The following is a 19069-nucleotide window of genomic DNA, read 5'->3' as shown; positions in this document are numbered from 1 at the left end:
ATATATAATTACACTGAAACAATGGCACCTTAAAATAAAGTGTAACCCTTGTTTGATTGAATTGCTACTTTAAGTCACATTCAAATGACAAATTCACGCATGATGACCCTTGTGTTACCCCATAAAGATGACTAAAAGTTCCTTTCTTGTAATGCACATTCATTCTTTACATTAAACGGAACTAGAACATGCACGCGTGTAAAATGCACACAGGCTGGGACTTCCAGTGCTGCTGTTATGTTTCCATATCTCACACATAATAACTACCAGCTATGGGTGTGGCCAATCAAACGTCGAGCTTTACGTCAGCGACTCGCACGTAACGCAAGCGTTCAGCGTCACTCGCGCACTGACTCCCCCTAGCGGATAAGACGGAGAGAAAACGCTCATAATGGGTTGTGAAAGTGGAAAGTACCTTATGGAAATCCCCTACTGGCTTTTATGTACTGGTATCAATCGGGCTGTCTGAACCAGAGCGTAGACTTTGCCGTGTTTTGGACGCGTCTCGAGCGAGCAGTGAAATCCAGTGGATCTCTTAAAGCGCCATGGACGATTAAAGTGGACTGAGTGAAGTAGCAGCAGAGCCAGAGCATCTTATGGGCTTTGTTGGTGGATACCCGACATATTGAACAGGTAAGAGTTGTCCGATTCATCGCTGCCCGTTCCCTCGCCTCTCTAATGTCGCGTTTAGACTCTTTCCTAAAGCAAAGCGAGCTTGATTTCTCCAATATCGTCTCAAGCTCAAACGCCAGGCTGTCTTGTATACGGACGGATACAGTCTTGAACGCCACGGATTTTGACAGCCATTGTTTGCGAAGACGTCACTTATCAGCGATTAAGAACGTTTAACGGAGAAAACGTTCTATTGTTGCCATGGGGACATGTAGCTTCCGTTCGAGTGTTACAGTGTTCCATTGTCTAACGGCTTCTGTCAAGGCAATTACGTAATTCGAGCGTCAGCAACTGATGGTAATATTTTCGCGTCGGTCTCTATTGTCCCCGTTGTGCTTTGTGTTTTAATAAAACTGTGGATGTCGAATATTTCGCGAGAGGTATTTAAGAGAGCACTGTCTGAATAAGTTGTCCCTAAAGAACCCAGACAAATAAATGGTGCCCTTGCAGTCAATGGCATTTTTTTGTCTGAACCCATCTATTATCTCCTGTTCTGATAGTTTTGGAAAATTGATTGTGGGGGTGGACTTATAAATATCTTCGCCTTTCACTCATCTGACCTCAAGAGCCCTTTATACCATGAGACTGGAATACACCATTAGCTTTCAGGGGCCACTGTCAGTCTTTCAGTTCTTCACCTTTAGGGTGGAGGGGAAATTCTTGTTTGCTGCACATGGTCGTGGGTTGAGCGCTCCTGACAATGGTGTTGTTGTTTCATGTCTTCTTTCGCAGTGATAGATTGGTTCCCCACTCCAGATCGCCATGTCTCAGGGCCAGAACTTCCTGCCCAAGTTCCTGTTCGTGAGTAACCTCCTGAAGGCCGTGAAAATCAGAGAGCGGGTTCCCAATGACGTGGTCAAGCCTTCGTCCAGCAGCGGCCTGATCCATCACCTGCGCAGCATGCATCGCTACACCCTGGAGATGATCCGCATGAGCCAGTTCCCGCAGGCCTTCCGCGAGGTCATCCAGGCGGCCATCTTGGACAGGGCCATGCAGAGCTCGCTGGAACAGGAGAAGAGGTTGAACTGGTGCCGTGAGGTCAAGAAGCTGGTGCCGCTGAGAACCAACGGTAACTATGCTGTGATTTTATCAGCTTGAGCGCAGGTCACGTCTCCTTCCAATGAAACGGCGACACTAAAGTTACTTTTAAACCATTTGTATTGGTTTAGTAGTTAATTATACATCAATGGTCTTATCGTCTATGTAAATGCTCTATCATTCACTTAAGATAATTTTTTCTTGGGAAGCGATCAGTGTTGGGTATGTTACTCTAAAAAGTAATTAATTTCTAGCTACCAATTGCAATCTTTAGTTACTTTACTAAAAAGTAGTGCATTACTACATATTACTAATTACTTTCTAAATCCCAAATCAACCTATCAACTGCTTCACTTCTTTCAAATAAATAATATAAAATTGCACAAATTATTCTTGAACTGAAGTATTCAAAGGGATAAGGTTACATTAAAAACATATTTTAACATTAGATATTAAATGTTGATGTTAAATCCACTATTTTTATATATTAAATTGTTCTATAGTCTATTACTATACAGAAAAATAAAGAGTAATTCCTTACTTTACTTTTTCAAGATAAACGTAATTAATTACTTAGGAATATATTAAAACCAACACAATATGGATGTTATAACTAGTAATAGGCTGATGTATATCGGCCAGGCCAAATAATTAATCACTATTTTCCAATTTTTTTGGCTGATAATCATGTCGTCTTGGTCAGTTCACAAAAGTGGGTAACACTTTATTTTGCAGTGTCATTGTTACATTACATGTAGTTATTGTAGAAATAACTATAAATTATGCATAATTACATGCAACTAAATGAAACCAAACCCTAGTCCCTCCTAACCCTATAGAAAGTATAAGTAGTTAATTAATATTACTCAGTATTTGAATGTATCATTACTGTAACAAAGACACCTTAAAATAAAGTGTAACCCAAAAGTGATCTTTCTCTTTTAGTGTAAAAACGATTAAATTCATCACAGTGATTTTATATGCATCTCAAGTGCTGTTGTTATCATAATTATAACATCTAAAGATATGAAAAAAAGCGATATCGTCGTTAGACCACTTAAAAAAAAAAAAAAACGGTTCATGGCGGACGGGAAAATCCTGCACTGTCTGTCACACGGATGTTCTTCCCCCTCAGCTCGCTTTGAGGGGCCGTGTGTGTGTGTGTGTGTGTGTGTGTGTGTGTGTGTGTGTGTGTGTGTGTGTGTGTGTGTGTGTGTGTGCGTGTGTGCTAGCTCAGGGTCAGGTCGCTCTGCTCTTCTCTTATGAGTAATGCTGCGAGGGAAACTTCTCTGTACTTGCCATTGTTGCTCCATTGTACAGTCACTATTTACAGTAACTGAAATTAGGTAAACAGAGACTACACGCATCTCATTTACTCATTACCTTCATTACCATTTATCTGAAATAGTCAACAGTGCTGTTTTTTTGGTTTGTTAGTTTCATTATTTTGTGCAGCTGTGATAGTAGATGTCATGTTGCCATGTCTAGTTCCTGAAAGCTTCTGGTAAATTTCTTACTTTAAAAAAAAAAACGAAATTCTGGACAGCACAGATTTTTCCTCATAATGAAATGGGAATTTCCTGTTTTAAATCACACGGGATTATGAAAGCACTAGACTGGGACATGTTGTTTAAAACGGATTGCGCTGATAAGAGGGGAACTGGAATAAATGTAATAACGCTAATAACGTAATGCACAATGCAGCCAAAATGGCCATTTTAGGTGTGCTAGTGCTAGCCTTATGTTTCCTTGTATCTGTGTTTGTCTTAATTTTATGTCCTGATTTGTTAGGAATATTTAAAAAAGCCCTTCTGCATTAGTTTAACAACTTCCTAGTAAGTTCCTAGCTGCCATGAATGGTAGATTTTAGACTGCTGTTGTATTTTACTGATTTATAAAGTGCGTCTTAAGTTTAGGCAAATAGTTTGATCAATAGTCTGGTGATATATAGTTTGAGGGTGTATTTTATACATTTACATTGATTTATGCATTTATCCAAAGCAACTTGCATTGCTATATTAATATTATTATTAGTTTTTGCATTCCTTGGGAAGTGAATCATGACCTTGGCACCATTGCTGTACAGTTCGAGCAACAGGAATAAATTGTATTGATTACCATTAGTGTGTACAATAATATTTAGTATTATTAATATGTGACCCTGGACCACAAAATTATGTTAAGAAAATGTTTAAAATGTTAAATTGAGATTTATGCATAATCCGAAAGCTGAATAAATAAGCTTTCCATTGTTTGTTATGATAGGACAATATTTGGTCGAGATACAACTATTGAAAATCTGGAATCTGAGGAGCAAAAAAAAAACTAAATATTGAGAAAATCTCCTTTAAAGTTGTGCATTTATGTTCACGATTGTGCTGCATTCACTCACAAAAATATTTTTTTTATATTTTTTAAATAGGAAATTTATAAAATATCTTCATGGAACATGATTTTTAATATCCTCATGATTTTTGGTATAAAAGAAAAATGGGTAATTTTGACCCATACAATGTATAGTTGGCTATTGCCACAGATATACCCGTGCGACTGGTTTTGTGATCCAGGGTCACATATATAGTATTTATTTATTTACTATTAAACCCCATTGCAGTTATAAAACATGAGTAACGAATGGACATATTGATATTGATATTGATAATGAATGACTGCTGACAAGACAAAGATGTCTGAGGCAAAATGACAAAGCTTTATGTTAAAGAGTTTATGTGTACATGAATTACTCTGCTAATGCTTCGGCTCGTGCATCTGATCGTATGACCAGAACTGGACTCTGTTATTATCATATTTACACAATGCTTCAATCATTTTCTTGAGGCCACGCTTTTCTCCTGTGACCATTATTGCTGAACGTGTTGATGAGGATGTGGTTGTATAGCAGATGTTGTTTATATCCAGGTTTTGTGTGTTCATTTTCTGTTCTCCATTGTGGGCTTGCTGCTTTTAAACTGTAACTTCCCAAGTGACGAGTATCACATAATTTACAGTAAAGTGTTTAAATACAGTCAAGCTGAAAAAGATGGTGAGCTACACTGCAAACTATTAACAAAAAGTAACTATGAAAGTATTTGAGGAGGGAATATCTTTATACATATGTAACTCAAATGAATCAAACTTGAACAGAACACAATTTAACCAAACCGGTGATGAGCAGAAACATTACATTTCATAAGAAAAAAAGTTAATGGTTAGTTTGAGACCAAATGTGCAAGGACAAATTGGTCAATCTTCTATGGTAGAAAGTCCAAGTTAATTGCTTCACTTAAATTAATCTGCTTTAAAGAGGACATTGAGCTCGATTCATGGTAAATCTGCCTTGTCAAGCAATGTGACATAAAACCGCAACTTGTAGTCAATCATTTTATCCCATAATGACATATTTAAATGTTAATTCCTAGGAAAAAAATGCATGTCTTAAAATATCTTGAATGTAACTCAACACCCTCGCTATATTTAGTATACGCGGCTCTATGAATATGCAAATGAGCTCCGCCTCCACTCACTCACTCAGAGATCCACTGGTTGACGATCACACGTTGATCTGATTGGTTACAAGGTAGTGTGTGACGTCAGAAACACCAGCGATTTCAAACTGTGTTTTTGAGACTGTCTTTGGTTCACTGCAGTTTTAAAGAGAAAAGAGAAAATACTCAGCAATGCTGTCGACTTATAAATGTACACATGGTGTGTCTTAAAGCGCATTAAAAACACCACATAGACACGTAAACAACATTAAAAGCTGGATTTTCCACCACAGGCGGACTAACAATGTGTTACTGGAAAAACAACTTATTTAGAAAAGTGCGTCTGGAAAATGTGGTTAAGTTAGTTGTTATAAGTACTACTTTTAGACACAGAAACTTACTCTTGTGTAACAAAAAGAAAACGCAGTACACTGTTAAAAAAATGTTGGTTTAACTTAAAAAAGCAAGTTATCTTGTTGCCTTAAAATTTTGAGTTCGTTGTAATTAAAAATTTGAGTTAATGCAATGAAGAAGAATGGTTTAATAGACAGAAACTCAAAATAGTGTTTTCTTCACACATTAGTTATCGAAGTTGATTTGACAAAAGATAAAAAGTTGTGATATCAAATCATGAAAATATTTTTTACAGTGTATAATTAACAGTGTATAATATTTTTTTACGGCCTGGTTACACTGTAAAAATAGTTTCCATATAGACCGGTTAAAACCTCCATCTACTTAGGAACATTTGGTCTTGTGTGTTGATGGCAGGTACAGACACACACCATGGCTTTGGACACACGTCTAAAGAACAGGAACTAGATCATATGTTCAGACTTCCCTCATCGGCCCCAGAGATGGCGCGGGCACGGCTCAGGCATTCCTGTACAGCGTCGGCCCTCCTCTCTGGAAAGTCCAGATGCTTTATATCATGGCTCTGGTGTCAAGAGGAGTCAAGGGAAAGAAAAAGTTGAAGTGAAGCCCTTACGGCGCTTAATCAGAGAATCACATACTAGGGAAATTCCTCACAGTTGTTTCACACAAGCGCGCGCGCACATGCAAATGCGTACGGATGCATTTGAGCACACATGTTGCACAACACCAGAAAGCACACATAATCTAGGCCATGTACAAAGTTCTGCAGAGCATGCTTGTTTTGTTTTTTTAGTGTTCAAGTTACTGAATGGTTAGGTTAGAGGAAAGTTATTGATTTACAAAAGTATAAGAGCTTTGAGACTTTAAAAAAAAAAAAAAAAAAATTCCCTATAGGTTGCCCGACATGTTGAAACTGCTGTTGGGTGGTTGTTATGAGGAGTTGATTTAATTGCTTTTGCAGAGATATGGTCACATGTTCTGCTTTTAAAATGCACACAGTTTGGATGAAACTGATATCTTTAAACTTGCTCTTGTGGAAATCCCCTGTATTGCTTTTTATCTCATCCTTAATCTGGCGTCTTGACAAATACAGCTGAACTAACCTTTAGGTGTAAAAGATATTGTCAGTGTATACAACAACAAAGCAAAGATTGTAGTTTTCAAAAAAAAATTTGTAGCTATGCAATGCATGCCAACCAGTTGCTAAGGCTCTCCGTGTTATGACAATCTTGCTGATTGCGAAAGTCCAAACAGGAACTGCAGGTTTCATAGCCTTTTTGTGAACGCATGAATGCTTCCTTTATGAACTTTTATAACCTGAGTTTTTTTTTTCCCCCAAAGTAAAGCCTGTCTGCAAACGTGATTATATATGTGGAAGGTGACGCTATCCTTCAGGACATCCATGTACAGTCAAACCAAAATGTATTCAGACACCATTTAACATTTCTCACATTATCACAGTTTATTCGCTATAGTTTAGAAAATGGTAATATGATATTTGACTGGTTTTGTCCATCCTTCTGTTAGACTGTCTCACACATGAATTATGTTGAATATCTGTCAGCTGGTAAATTTAACTACACAATTAGATAATACCAGTTTAGCTCAACCAGTTACCAAGCAATGCTTCACTTTGCTCAGTTTGTGGTGTAAAAAGATCACATTAGCAATTAAAGAAGAAAAACATGATCAGATCATTTTTGGTCCCAATTTTTTTTTTTTTTTTTGTTACTGTATGAAGAATTTTTGGGTATAATATGCCATAGTTTACTGTATTTTGCTCTCCTCACTTACATAAATGAACTATAGTGTCCTGCACCCATTAAAAAAATGATATCTGGTGTCTGAATAATTTTTGGTTTGACTGTATATATATATATTTGGAATATTTTGACTGTATAATAATGGCAGACCTGCATGCAGAACCTGAGTGCCGATTTGTGATTAATTCCTCTGGAGCCTCAGGATAATAATGTCCTGATGGCACCACAAGAACATGCACCTTCCCAACAAGCAATAGCCGTCATTTCACCGTCTCGGTTAACTATAGACCCGATATACTCCGGCTATGAGGAACACACTTTTAGCCAAAACAACCTTGAATTTGGAAACATGTCGTTTTTGCCAAAATAACTTGCGAGATGTATCATGTAAGCAAAGTCAACCGTGATTACATGGTGTTTGGTTTCATTTCGTCACTGTTATCTAATTGATGACTAGTCTATTCTTTATATATCTACACCCTTTTTTTAGTAAATGTTCACTCACAGATAGCCCAAATCTTCCCTAGTTTCAGCCTTAGACGTCAGGGCTGTGTTTGGACGGCTATCAGACGTGACTGTGACTGTCCAGAGATATAATCTGTGTTTGTGTGTTTTGGTTTAGGTGATGGGAACTGCCTGCTTCACGCAGCCTCTCAGTATCTTCTGGGGGTTCAGGACACAGACCTGGTGCTCAGAAAGGCTCTGTACGCAGTACTGAAGGAAACAGACACTAGTAACTTTAGGACACGCTTTCAAACAGAGCTTCTGCACTCGCAGGAGTTCACGCAGACCGGCCTGAGATACAGCACTTTGGTAAGCACGTCGTCCACCTTCACCACCAACATGCAAAACTTGTCCGAAAACAGCCAGGCAAAAAAAATTGGATATGACAAGGGTATAACTCATGGATATTTGTTTTGTTTCTCAGAACTGGGAGGAGGAATGGGTTAAGATTGTAGAAATGGCTTCTCCAGTATCCAGCAGTAATGGCCTACAGTTTGACTCTCTAGAGGATATTCACATATTTGTGCTTTCAAATATTCTACGGAGGCCAATTATTGTTATTGCGGGTACGTATCCGTAATACGGGAGCATTTCAATAGAATTGCACAAACACAAGTGCATCAACATGACCATAATATATGACTGATTTTTTTAAATAATTTTTTTCTCAACAGACCAAGTACTTAGAAGTATGAAGTCTGGTTCCTCCTTTTCACCCCTCAATGTGGGGGGCATATACCTGCCTTTGCATTGGCCTCCTGGAGAATGCTACAAATATCCCATAGTGCTTGGATATGACTCGCAGCACTTTGCACCCCTGATCACAATCAAAGACAGTGGCCCAGGTACGTCACTAGACATGGCACTACTCTTGTTGACTTAAAAAGTGTACTTGTTTTTTGTTTTTTTTACTTCATCGAAATGGTACGAAACTTGGTAAAGGTTTTTGCACTTGCTGTGTGAACACAAAAAAATGGATTTTATGGATTCGAAAAGGTTTAATGGTCCTGTAAAAAATAATCACACTTGTGCTTGAAATGAATGGGAGACGAATTTCATCTAGTGAAAACGTTTGGTACTGCGGCCAAACAAAATCATAATGAAAGCTCATTGTTTGAGATTTCAAGCTCAAATTTGGAACACAACTTATTTAGATTTATGGCTTTGATTTTCTTGCAGTTTTACAGTAAAAAGTGATTTTGAAAATATATATTTCATGTAAAAAAATTAAATAGTATTTTTGTACATTTTTCATATCAATACACGTAAAATTCTGTTCCTTTTTTAAGTTCACTTTTTTCACTTCAGCAATAATCTGCCAAGTGTCGTCTTTGAAAAGAGATCAAACTTAAGTCTGTGCTCGAATGCATTCAAGATCAAAATTTATGCATTCAAAATTGATACATTTTATTTAAGTTGGAAATAAAATGTTCAGGTCTATGCTCAAAAAGTGAATTATTGGATTATAAATGCAGCGTAAACATAATTTAGTATAAAAAAAATATTAAAACACATTAACACCAATAAAAAACCCTAAAAACACAAAATATTAAATAAAAAACATTATCAAAATAAAATATAGGACATTAATTTCATTGACAAACATTTTTTTGTCACCAGAGTGTTGCTCTTAGTCGGCCCAGTGTATTTGAACATGTGATGTTTGTGACCCGCTCAGAGATCCGTGCGGTGCCGTTGATAAACCCGGGACGGGGAGGGTTTGAGGAGCTTCGATTGCACTTCCTGACAGAAAAGGAGCAGCAACAGAAGGAGAAGTTGCTAAAAGACTACCTAATGCTTATAGAAATCCCTGTCATCGGCCTGGGCTACGATCCCACACAGATTATCACTGCGGCCAGGTATGAGCTAAATACACTCTTTGTTGAAGTCTTGCTGGTGCAACCCTAAAAAGTTATGGCGCTTTGTCATGTACCTTTTTCTCCAGAGCGGCTATGAATGAACTAAATTAATACCTTTTTTACAACAACAAAAAGTGAACTTACTTAAGTTGGACTATGATAAATTTTTTTCCTGTTATCACTGTAAAGCTGCTTTGAAACAATCTGTAAAAGCTATATAAATAAAGGTGACTTGACTTGAATCTTGAATCCTTCCTCCATCAGACTTGATGAAGGCAACCTACCCGAGGATATGAACCTGATGGAGGACTACCTACAACTGGTAAACCATGAGTATAAGCGCTGGCAAGAGGATAAGGAGTCATCATGGGCCCCCCAATCCCAGCGTCCCCCTCCCTTCTCAGTCTCCCAACTCTCCCTCATCGAGATCCGCTGCGCCACACCCCGATGTACCTTCTACGTCTCGGTGGACACTCAACCCCACTGTCACGAGTGCTTTGAAAAGCGGCAGGCGGGTCGGAAACCAGAGGCCATTCCCAGCTCGAATCACTCGTCATCCTCGGACCCGGAGAGCCGAGGGAGACTGGAGCGCTCAGTCCTTCCTAGCCCTCGCTCTGCTCCCCCTACGGCCCCAAGTCTAAGCCTTTACAGTGAGACTCATGCCATGAAGTGCAAGACACCCGGTTGCTTGTTCACACTCAGTGTGGAGCACGACGGGTTGTGTGAACGCTGCTTTACGGCGAGGCAAACCCGGCCCGCTGCCAACAGGCCGTCTCACGGATGGTGCCACGGTCAGTGGACGCAAGGCGGCCGGGAACGAGAGAAGGAAACGGAGAGGGAACGAGAACGAGAACGAGAAAGGGACACCGAGAGATGCGTTATGTGTCGACAGGAGGTTTTTAGGATATTCAATGGTCTTTGCCCGCCCTGCATGCAGAGGACGGCTATTTCCGAGAGGGGAGACGCCCAGCAAGAGGAGCCTTCAACCGAAGCCTCGGTGTGGGCAGCGCATCGGGAGACCGAGCGCACGGGCACCGCCGGACACACCTGGCAAACGCCGGCCGCCCGGCCGTGTAAACGCTCCGGATGCCAGTTCTTCGGGACGGCGGAGAAGCTGGGATTCTGCACTATATGTTATCTAGACTACCAGACCAATCACCGTAAGTGCAACTATTCTGCATTCACACAAACTTCTTGTACTATCTCTCTGTATCATCTCTCAACTATAATCAGGGTTTGAAACTAACTTTTTCACTCACCAGGTAATTTGGTTACTACGTTTTTAAGTGACCTACAATACCACATTTTTCTAAATGTCATAATCATTTGTTAACATGCATATATTACTTCAATGAGCTCATTGTTTCTGCCTTAAATGGACTTTATGCACAGCTGCACTACTTCCTGAACTTTAGCCAGCTCCTTTGTTTCCTATCTGCCATTATTGGACAAACTGATTAATCCAGGTGTGTCTGATTATTGTTGTTGGTCAGGCACACCTGGATTAATCAGCTTGTCCAATAATGGCAGACAGGAAACAAAGGAGCTGGCTAAAGTTCAGGAAGTAGTGCAGCTGTGCATAAAGTCCATTATTACATTGTTTAAATTAACACATTTTTAGCTAACTGTGATTTTTTTTTTTATATGTACATTTCTGAAATACACAACTTATCTCTGATAACAGATCACTCTAAATTGTAATGTGGACTCATGCATTTTCTGTAAAGCTGCTTTGAAACGATGTGTATTGTGAAAAGCGCTATGCAAATAAATGTGAATCGAATTGAAATGTGAATTACCGGCCATTCAGAACTTCTTCTAGCCAAAAAAAAAAAGAAGAACAAATGTTCCAGATTAACTACGTCACAGTTTATATTCTGCGCAATACACTGTATTTAATATCACGATGACTCACGAGTCGAGTATTTGCGCAGATTTGGCTTACACGAACTTACCCAGCAAAGTGAGTAAACATAATAAGTAACAAGTGATTTGACAGCGTTACCCGCCACAGTTGATTTTTACCCGCGGGTTGGCGGGTGTTAATTTCAAACCCTGGTTATAATCTCTCCACTTCCTGTTGGCTTCAGGAAGCAATTCATAGACATAGTGACGTCTACCACAAGAGCAAACGTGTGATTTTGGTCTGTGTTTGTCTGTACAGAGGCCACCACCCCTGCTATTGTCCAGCCCAGGCACACGTCCGAGGCGGGTTTCCAGAACTGTCCACGGTGCCGAGGTCAGGGATGCGGTGCCGAGGGAAAGGCCATGCTGGAGGGTTACTGCAACAAGTGCTTCGTGAAGGAGCAAAGCGCTAGACTCAACCAAGCCGCTAGCCGGGGCTCTAACTCCCCACCTCTAGTCACGGTAGGTGTCCTTATTTGCCGTTGTGGGGGAAGTTTGGCTCTGCTTAAGTGTTGAAGAACCAATAAAGCAATATGCTCTGTTGTTTCTGTCCAGCGGGCCTCGAAACCACGTCCACCGCCAGTGCTCACCCAGGCTCAGTGTCGGCGTAGCGGCTGTAAGAACCTGTCCCCTGGTTGCACGGACCTGTGCCCGGACTGCATCAGCCGAGGCCAGCGAGAGGGTCGGCGTGCCCAGGCGCCCAAAGAGAAAAGCAAACAGCGCTGCAAGACGCAGGGCTGCGATCACTACGCCAATCAAGAGAAACAAGGCTACTGTAACGAATGTGACCACTTCAAGCAGATTTACCGAGGCTGACTAAACAGTTCAATGTCAAAAAGGGCCTAGTTCATCGTGCATTCTTGTGCATGCTGGCGAACACTCTTACGCAAGGAACTTTGTGCCCAAAATCCTCCACCTGTCTTGGGCAGGGCCTAAAAAGCCCGGTGGTGCTGTAGAATTGGTGATTACCTCTCAAATGAAGTTTTGGTCAATGTATCATGTGTGTGTGTGTGTGTATAGGACTTACGTGAGATGCTAGCATACAGAAACTTATGATACACAGTGACGTCTAGTCACACACCTGTGGCGTCTGCTGTTTATATTGAACAGGGTAATTAATTGCAAACTTTCTTGAAAAATTGCCGTGAGCATGTATACGAATTGATCAGTTTAGAGACAAATTTGACCAAAGTTAATTTACTGAAAGTGTCTAAGCCAATGTGCATCGCCACTGTGGACTGCAGAACGCCAACAGGCCTTTTGGAAGTACAGGAATGAGACGTACAACAGGGTATGCAGAGACCACCGAATGACAGCATTTGATAGTTTATTCATAAAATGTAGGTTAAGTGCCAATGAGAGCTCGCTAAGCAGAGCTTGAATTTCATTTCCTGCTGCGCCATTTGATGTCTGCAAGCAGTACGAATCTGTTGCCTTTGAGAATGTTTTTGTTTACCATTGATCACTTTTTCGCAAGTCCTTCTTGCTCTTGAAACTATTTTTCACTTTTGCTTGCCTTGCTAAACTTCATATGACTTGGTCTGTTCTATTGAATGGATATGTTCATTTTTCTGTGGCTGAAAAATTCCTTAAGTGCAATGAAAACCATATACTTGACACCTCCCCGATGAATAGAGCTGATGAAATTACATTAAGCTGAAGGGAATTGCCGTGCCAAAAAAAAGGACGTAAAAAAACTTTGAGATGTCCGAAATCCCCGTCGGGATAAAAAGCTAGGCGAAAACGAATCGGTCCAAACGTAAACGAACCCAGGTAGGAAACGCCCCGCTCCTAGATCTGTGAACTCCCTGTTTCTCGCTGTTCTTGCCCAGCCACATTCTTTTGGTTGCACTACTCTCCTTTAAACACACAATGCCTCAGTCTATTCTTTGCATATGTTTAGTATGCACAAACTGACATTCTCTATTTGAATATTTCCGAAATATATCTGCAAAGACGTAAAGAGAAAAGATAGAGTTAGCTTCTGTGGCATCATTTATAAAGAAATAACTGTCTGTGTTGAACATTCCCATCTTTAAAGTCCAATATTGTGCAACCACATTTAGCTTTGTCTACTTGAGAATTAGTTTAATGTGGGCCTATACAGAAATGTGCTTTGGATAAATGATACACAGAAACATTTGCAGTCGAATCATAAATTTGAGAGTGTCTACTCTTCAACTACTGGATCTGTTCAGTCAGTTCAGATCATCACAAACTTGCACAATACTTAATAAGCTGCTCTGGAATTAGGAACGGTACTCCTGACTTACTAGTGACATTCCAGTTATAGATCTAGAGGAATATAGATGACAAGATAGAAATTTTGTGCAACCTTTCATATAGAGAATTGTATGAAAAGCCTTGTTTTTTGGTTTGTTTTCGTATTTATTCACAGCAAATATTATCTGTAATGTGTTTCAAGAATTATTTATATGTGGTCCTGGAATAAATTATTTTTAATAGAAAAACAAAAAACAGTTTCCTGTGTCTGTTTACCTTTATCTGCTTTTGTGGAGTTTAAAATACATGTTAAAACAAGAAGCACTACGTCACCTTCCTAAAATAATTGCCTTAAGTCCTTTTCATTTTCAAATGACTTAGGCAATTATTTTAGGAAGGCGAAGTGCTTATTAAGCAGTGCATCAGTTTGTGACACAACTGTATTGTGTATTAATAAAGTAACATTGTTAGCAAAACAACGTTACCATGCCAATGTCTTCCACCAAACAACTAGTTAGGTGATTTCCTGATGACCGCTACAGGCGGCACTATGAACAAGTGGATGATCGCATTGCCAGACGAACAGGTTGAAATAATACACCAAAGTCACATAATGGCATGGGCTGTTCTGTGAGGATTACTGGCCAAAGAAAACAAACTTTGGCAGCTATCCGGAAATCATAGAACCGTGTTACACAACTAGTGTCCTCTTTCATTCCTCCACAATCACCTGAAAAAGTAGTCAAGGCTGCTCCAGAAAAACTGCAGAATTGACCTTGTGAAAGCAGCCAAAGAGAATCCCAGGTGGCAGCAGTGCAGATGTCAGCCAAGAAAACCACCTAGATTGCAAAAAATGGTCTAATGGAGTGACAATTGAGATCTCTACATAAGGCCTGCTGTCAACATCCAAAATATCAAAGTATAGGAAGGGAAAGATTTCTGACAGGAGATGTAGGGTGCTTCTTAATACTTGAATTGATGTTTCCTCGCTCCTCCATCCTATGACCCGGAAACCGAACGAATTCAGCCATCTTTGAGGACATCTCAATTCTCTAATTGCCCCACGAGGAAGTTTCCAGGGGAGTTATGAGCGAGGGTGCACAGGTGTATCCTATAGGGAAGTATTTCTTGTCGAGAAATCTGACTTCACATCTGTCACAATAATTTTAATTTATGCTTTACCTTTGCAGTTTGAATAAACCATATATCACACAAATATATCAACAGTCCATCTTGCTTTATCTTAATTATTTATTCATTTCTTAAATAACCAAACTCAAGGGCAGATCCTTTGAGCGCAGCTGATGACGCGTCGAACTGACGCTCGAGTGATCAAGGATATTCCAATATACAATTAAGTTTTCCTTCCATTCCTCCGTCCTCATTTTCTTTCCTTGCATCCTTCCCTTGCATCCTACAGGAGGAGGAGCTGAGAAGTGAGGAAAGGAAACGAGGATGTACAAAGAATAAGAAATGAGAAGCACCCGTAGCTCTGGCCCTGGTAATGTAGTGACCAACTGCAAGGGTTGAATCCGAGGTCCAAACCCAAAGCTGAAGCTGAGTCTGGGTGCCAAACACAACCACCCGAGTCTGAAACACAAGGTGAACTTGCACAGAGAGAACTGTGGCTTTCCTGGCTGATCATTCGAGGTTCCTCAAGGAAGGAGGTTCCTTCTTGCACATGAAGGCTCTATGTAACGTCAAAGACTAGAGAATAACACAAGACGTCATTTGTAGAATTTTGAATGGGGAAAAGTGCAACGTTTAATATGCCGGAATAAGTCCCGCCTTCTAAATAAGTCATCGCGCCACTGCAGCCGTTAGAAGCTCCAGTTCCTATAGAAACATTCAGACGCACGCTTCCACTGCGCATTAGCTTGATCCAGCCAAAACAAATAATTTTCGTTATGATTTGAGCGTTTAGAAACAAAATGTATGAGACATTTGTTGTCAGATTTCATTGGTGATTTCAAATATGAAATTTAATCGTAAGCTTTGCAAACAGTTTTGGAGAATTTGATGTTTCCCAATTCAAAGAGATAGGAGCTGCACTTGCATGCCCGAGAGGCGTTTCAAAGATGGCTACCGAGTGAAATTACTTGTCTTAAAGGGACTTTGGTAACGTTTCCCGCAATGGATGTATGTTGTATGAACCCAGAGGTACCATTCTCACTCAACCAGTTATGGTAGACACCATGTAAGAATCCTTCTTAGGTAAGAGACCTAAGGTTCTTTGTGCCAACTTTATGGTTCAGGTGGAAAACTGTCAAGGTGTGTCAGACCTTGCTCAGCCTTGTTTGTAGTCCTGCCATTATTTCTGTGACTTAGTTATGTCACCATGTTCCACGTCACCAGGTTGGGCGTGAGGTTTACACGCACAGCTCTTACTGGCCTTCGTCCATTACACTCACCCCCCTAAACCTCACTCCCATCCGGGTCACGGCACCAAATGCAACTAGTCCTACTCGACCCACTCCAAATGCCAAATGGGATTCGAACCGGGCGAAGGCAGGCACCCTAACAATGCTAACACGCCTCTTGAGACCAGGGGTGTGAGGTTTAAACACACAGATCTTACTGGCCTTCGTCCGTTACACTCACCCCCCTAAACCTCACTCCCATCCGGGTCACGGCACCAAATGCAACTAGTCCTAATCGACCCACTCCAAATGACAAATGGGATTCGAACCGGGCAAAGGCAGACACGCTAACAATGCTGACACGCCTCTTGAGACCAGGGGTGTGAGGTTTACACACACAGATCTTACTGGCCTTCATCCGTTACACTCACTCCCCACACTCACTCCCATCCAGGTCACGGCACCAAATGTAACCAGTCCTACTCGACCTGCTCCAAACGGGATTCGAACCGGGCGAAGGCGGGCACGGTTACAATCCTCTTGAGGCCAGAGGAGTGAGTTTTCTACGCACAGCTCTTACTGGCCTACATCCGTTACACACATTTGCATAAAACGCTACACTTCTGACACACATTCTAAGTGGTTGACCAATAAGACTGGTACAGCTGACCAATCAGAGCAGACTGTGTTTTTCGGAAAGGTGGGCTTTAAAGAGACATGAACTAAAACAGAGGGTGAAAAGAGATGATGCAGTATGTAGCCTACAGTATGAGAAAAATAATGTTTCCTGAACTATATATATCATGTACATGTATTCTAGCAGACCCCAAAAGTAATATTATGAACTTGTAAATGAGCTTGGGTACGTTAAATAGTATATGTTAATAAATAGTATAGCAGTGACTGGTGGGTAAATTTCCCTCTCTACTTCCTGTGAAGTCATGTATCGATGTTCCCTTATTCCCTATGCCTTTTGCACTGAACATGTATGATTCCTTTGGATTGGAATCTCACTTCAGATGGTGAAATACCCTGTGAAGTCCACTAGAACCACAATATATAAATACTATAACATGCCTCAGATATCATAAAACAAAACAAAAATTCCACTAGTCTGTAGCTCTGTCTCTTACCATCGAAACAGAAACATATGCTTATTTCCAAACTATTCTGATGCCAAGTGAGAATTATTTTTTTTAAAAAGCATGGCTGAAACGTTGTTTAATAAAATATTTTTCAGTCTCCATTTTGTACTTCAACACTCCTCAAAAATCATATATCTTAATTCCTCTGTATTGACGGTATCGTTTTTGACTGACTCTAAATATAATCTGGTAAAACCTTGCATACACCTTGGGTGAATTTTGTGGCATTAAACAACCATGCTATTCCGTCACAGGAAGTTTTGTGGTTGTGAGTTACAACATCGCTATCTTTGTCTATTTTTGACTGCTTAAAACTTTATGGCTCTTTCTAATAATGTGATTCTGAAAGTCAACTCGAAGTCGTTTCAGTGGCCAACACTCAAATAGCTCTTGAAGTAGGCAACCCCCAAACCCCCTAACGAACTCTAGTGACTCACAACTGGAAGGAAAGAGTGTATGAGAGAGGGAGGGGATATTTGGTGTGGGGAAGAGGTGACATTTCAGTGATGCGGGGGAAGGGACCTGCTTCAGTGTGGGCGGAAAGTTAACGCACAACCTGTAGTGCGGCTCTCTGAAAATAGCATGCATGCTAAGTGTCACGCTCGCAATAAAATGTGCAGCCTACAAACGCTGATTCTGTCACAACTTGAGCATTTTTGTTACGCATGCAGTTCCAGGGCACTAAATTATTCGGTCTGAAGAACATAAAATATTGTGATGCATTCGAAAACAAAAGTCAGTAGCTAGCTGTCCTAAAACAGAGTTGTTATTGTTAGCTAAAACAAAAACGAAAGTAATTTAAAAACCTTCGTTGCTTAAAATAAAATGTAAAATAAACAAAACAACAACAACAAAAACTCACCAATCTTTTTTAAATAAATACATTTTAAAACAGATTATAGCCTATGTTAGAGCTGGACGATTAGGCTAATCGTTAAAAGATGGCGATTAAGATTCAAACTCCCACGCGATCTCATTACCTTTGACAAGAACGATCACAGCGAACAGTTTTGGCTCAGCCGCATGTCTGAAAAGACACAATATTGCTAGTTATTTTATATAAATCTTCATATTATCACAAGAGTTTAGGTTACACTTTATTTGGTTACACTTTTTTTTAAAGTCATTGTTACAGTGTAAGTAGCTATGCACTGAATAATATTAAGCAATAGATAGGGCTAGATAGGATTTGGTTGAGGGTTAGTTGCATGTAATTATGCATAACTTACTGTTATTATGTAACATATGTAACAAGGACACTTTAAAATAAAGTAGCCTAGCCTATCACCAAAGTTTATAGTTCGGATATAAACACTGATGTGAGGTTTTGTAAGCATATTGTGCAGTCGGTTATTTTTATGTGATGAAAACGCAATAAAACATGCCAAATTGTGCAGACATAATATTTGGCCAGGCTGTCAAAAACAAGAGAGAACCAACAAAATATTAATAACCGATTATGCTGTAGTTAATGTATTTTTTCCTTTTCCTTTCCTTTTTGCCTAAAAAAATTTGCATAGTCAAATAAAAGCTGTGGATAGTTTTCTTTTTTTGCCAAATAATTTTGTCAGATAAATACATTAACCAAGCTTAGTGTTTTGTTCTTCTCTCATAATGAAAATATTTCAAATATATAACATATTTTCACCATATTTTGATAGTTTAATCAAACTTGTAGGGTCACTAAAAACAAATATCCCCTTCGGACATCACTTGGTCACTACTGTACAACAGACATAT

General features: G+C 39.9%; 1 protein-coding gene across 1 annotated transcript; it reads left to right on the top strand.

Annotated features, from left to right (window-relative positions):
• Nucleotides 1–340: 340 nt before the first annotated feature.
• Nucleotides 341–14067, top strand: tnfaip3 (tumor necrosis factor, alpha-induced protein 3). Its single transcript, XM_079634695.1, has 9 exons — nt 341–633; nt 1405–1741; nt 7956–8146; nt 8262–8403; nt 8512–8682; nt 9516–9696; nt 9961–10856; nt 11861–12063; nt 12157–14067. The coding sequence occupies exons 2-9, from the start codon at nt 1435–1437 to the stop codon at nt 12415–12417; spliced, it is 2352 nt and encodes a 783-aa protein (XP_079490821.1). The 5' UTR covers nt 341–633; nt 1405–1434; the 3' UTR covers nt 12418–14067.
• Nucleotides 14068–19069: the final 5002 nt, after the last annotated feature.

The sequence above is a fragment of the Phoxinus phoxinus genome (genome assembly GCF_949152265.1).
Source record: "Phoxinus phoxinus genome assembly, chromosome: 14".
Lineage (NCBI taxonomy): Eukaryota > Metazoa > Chordata > Actinopteri > Cypriniformes > Leuciscidae > Phoxinus > Phoxinus phoxinus.
Note: the sequence above shows the minus strand (reverse complement) of the source record. Positions and strands in the feature narration are given on the sequence as shown.

What these genes read in the sequence shown, in the direction of transcription:
- tnfaip3 (XM_079634695.1), top strand. Translation starts at nt 1,435, where the DNA reads ATGTCTCAGGGCCAGAACTTCCTGCCCAAGTTCCTGTTCGTGAGTAAC. An exon ending in GGTGCCGCTGAGAACCAACG is followed by an intron (nt 1,742 to 7,955) that starts GTAACTATGCTG and finishes GTTTTGGTTTAG; the next exon opens with GTGATGGGAACTGCCTGCTT. An exon ending in AATCAAAGACAGTGGCCCAG is followed by an intron (nt 8,683 to 9,515) that starts GTACGTCACTAG and finishes TGACCCGCTCAG; the next exon opens with AGATCCGTGCGGTGCCGTTG.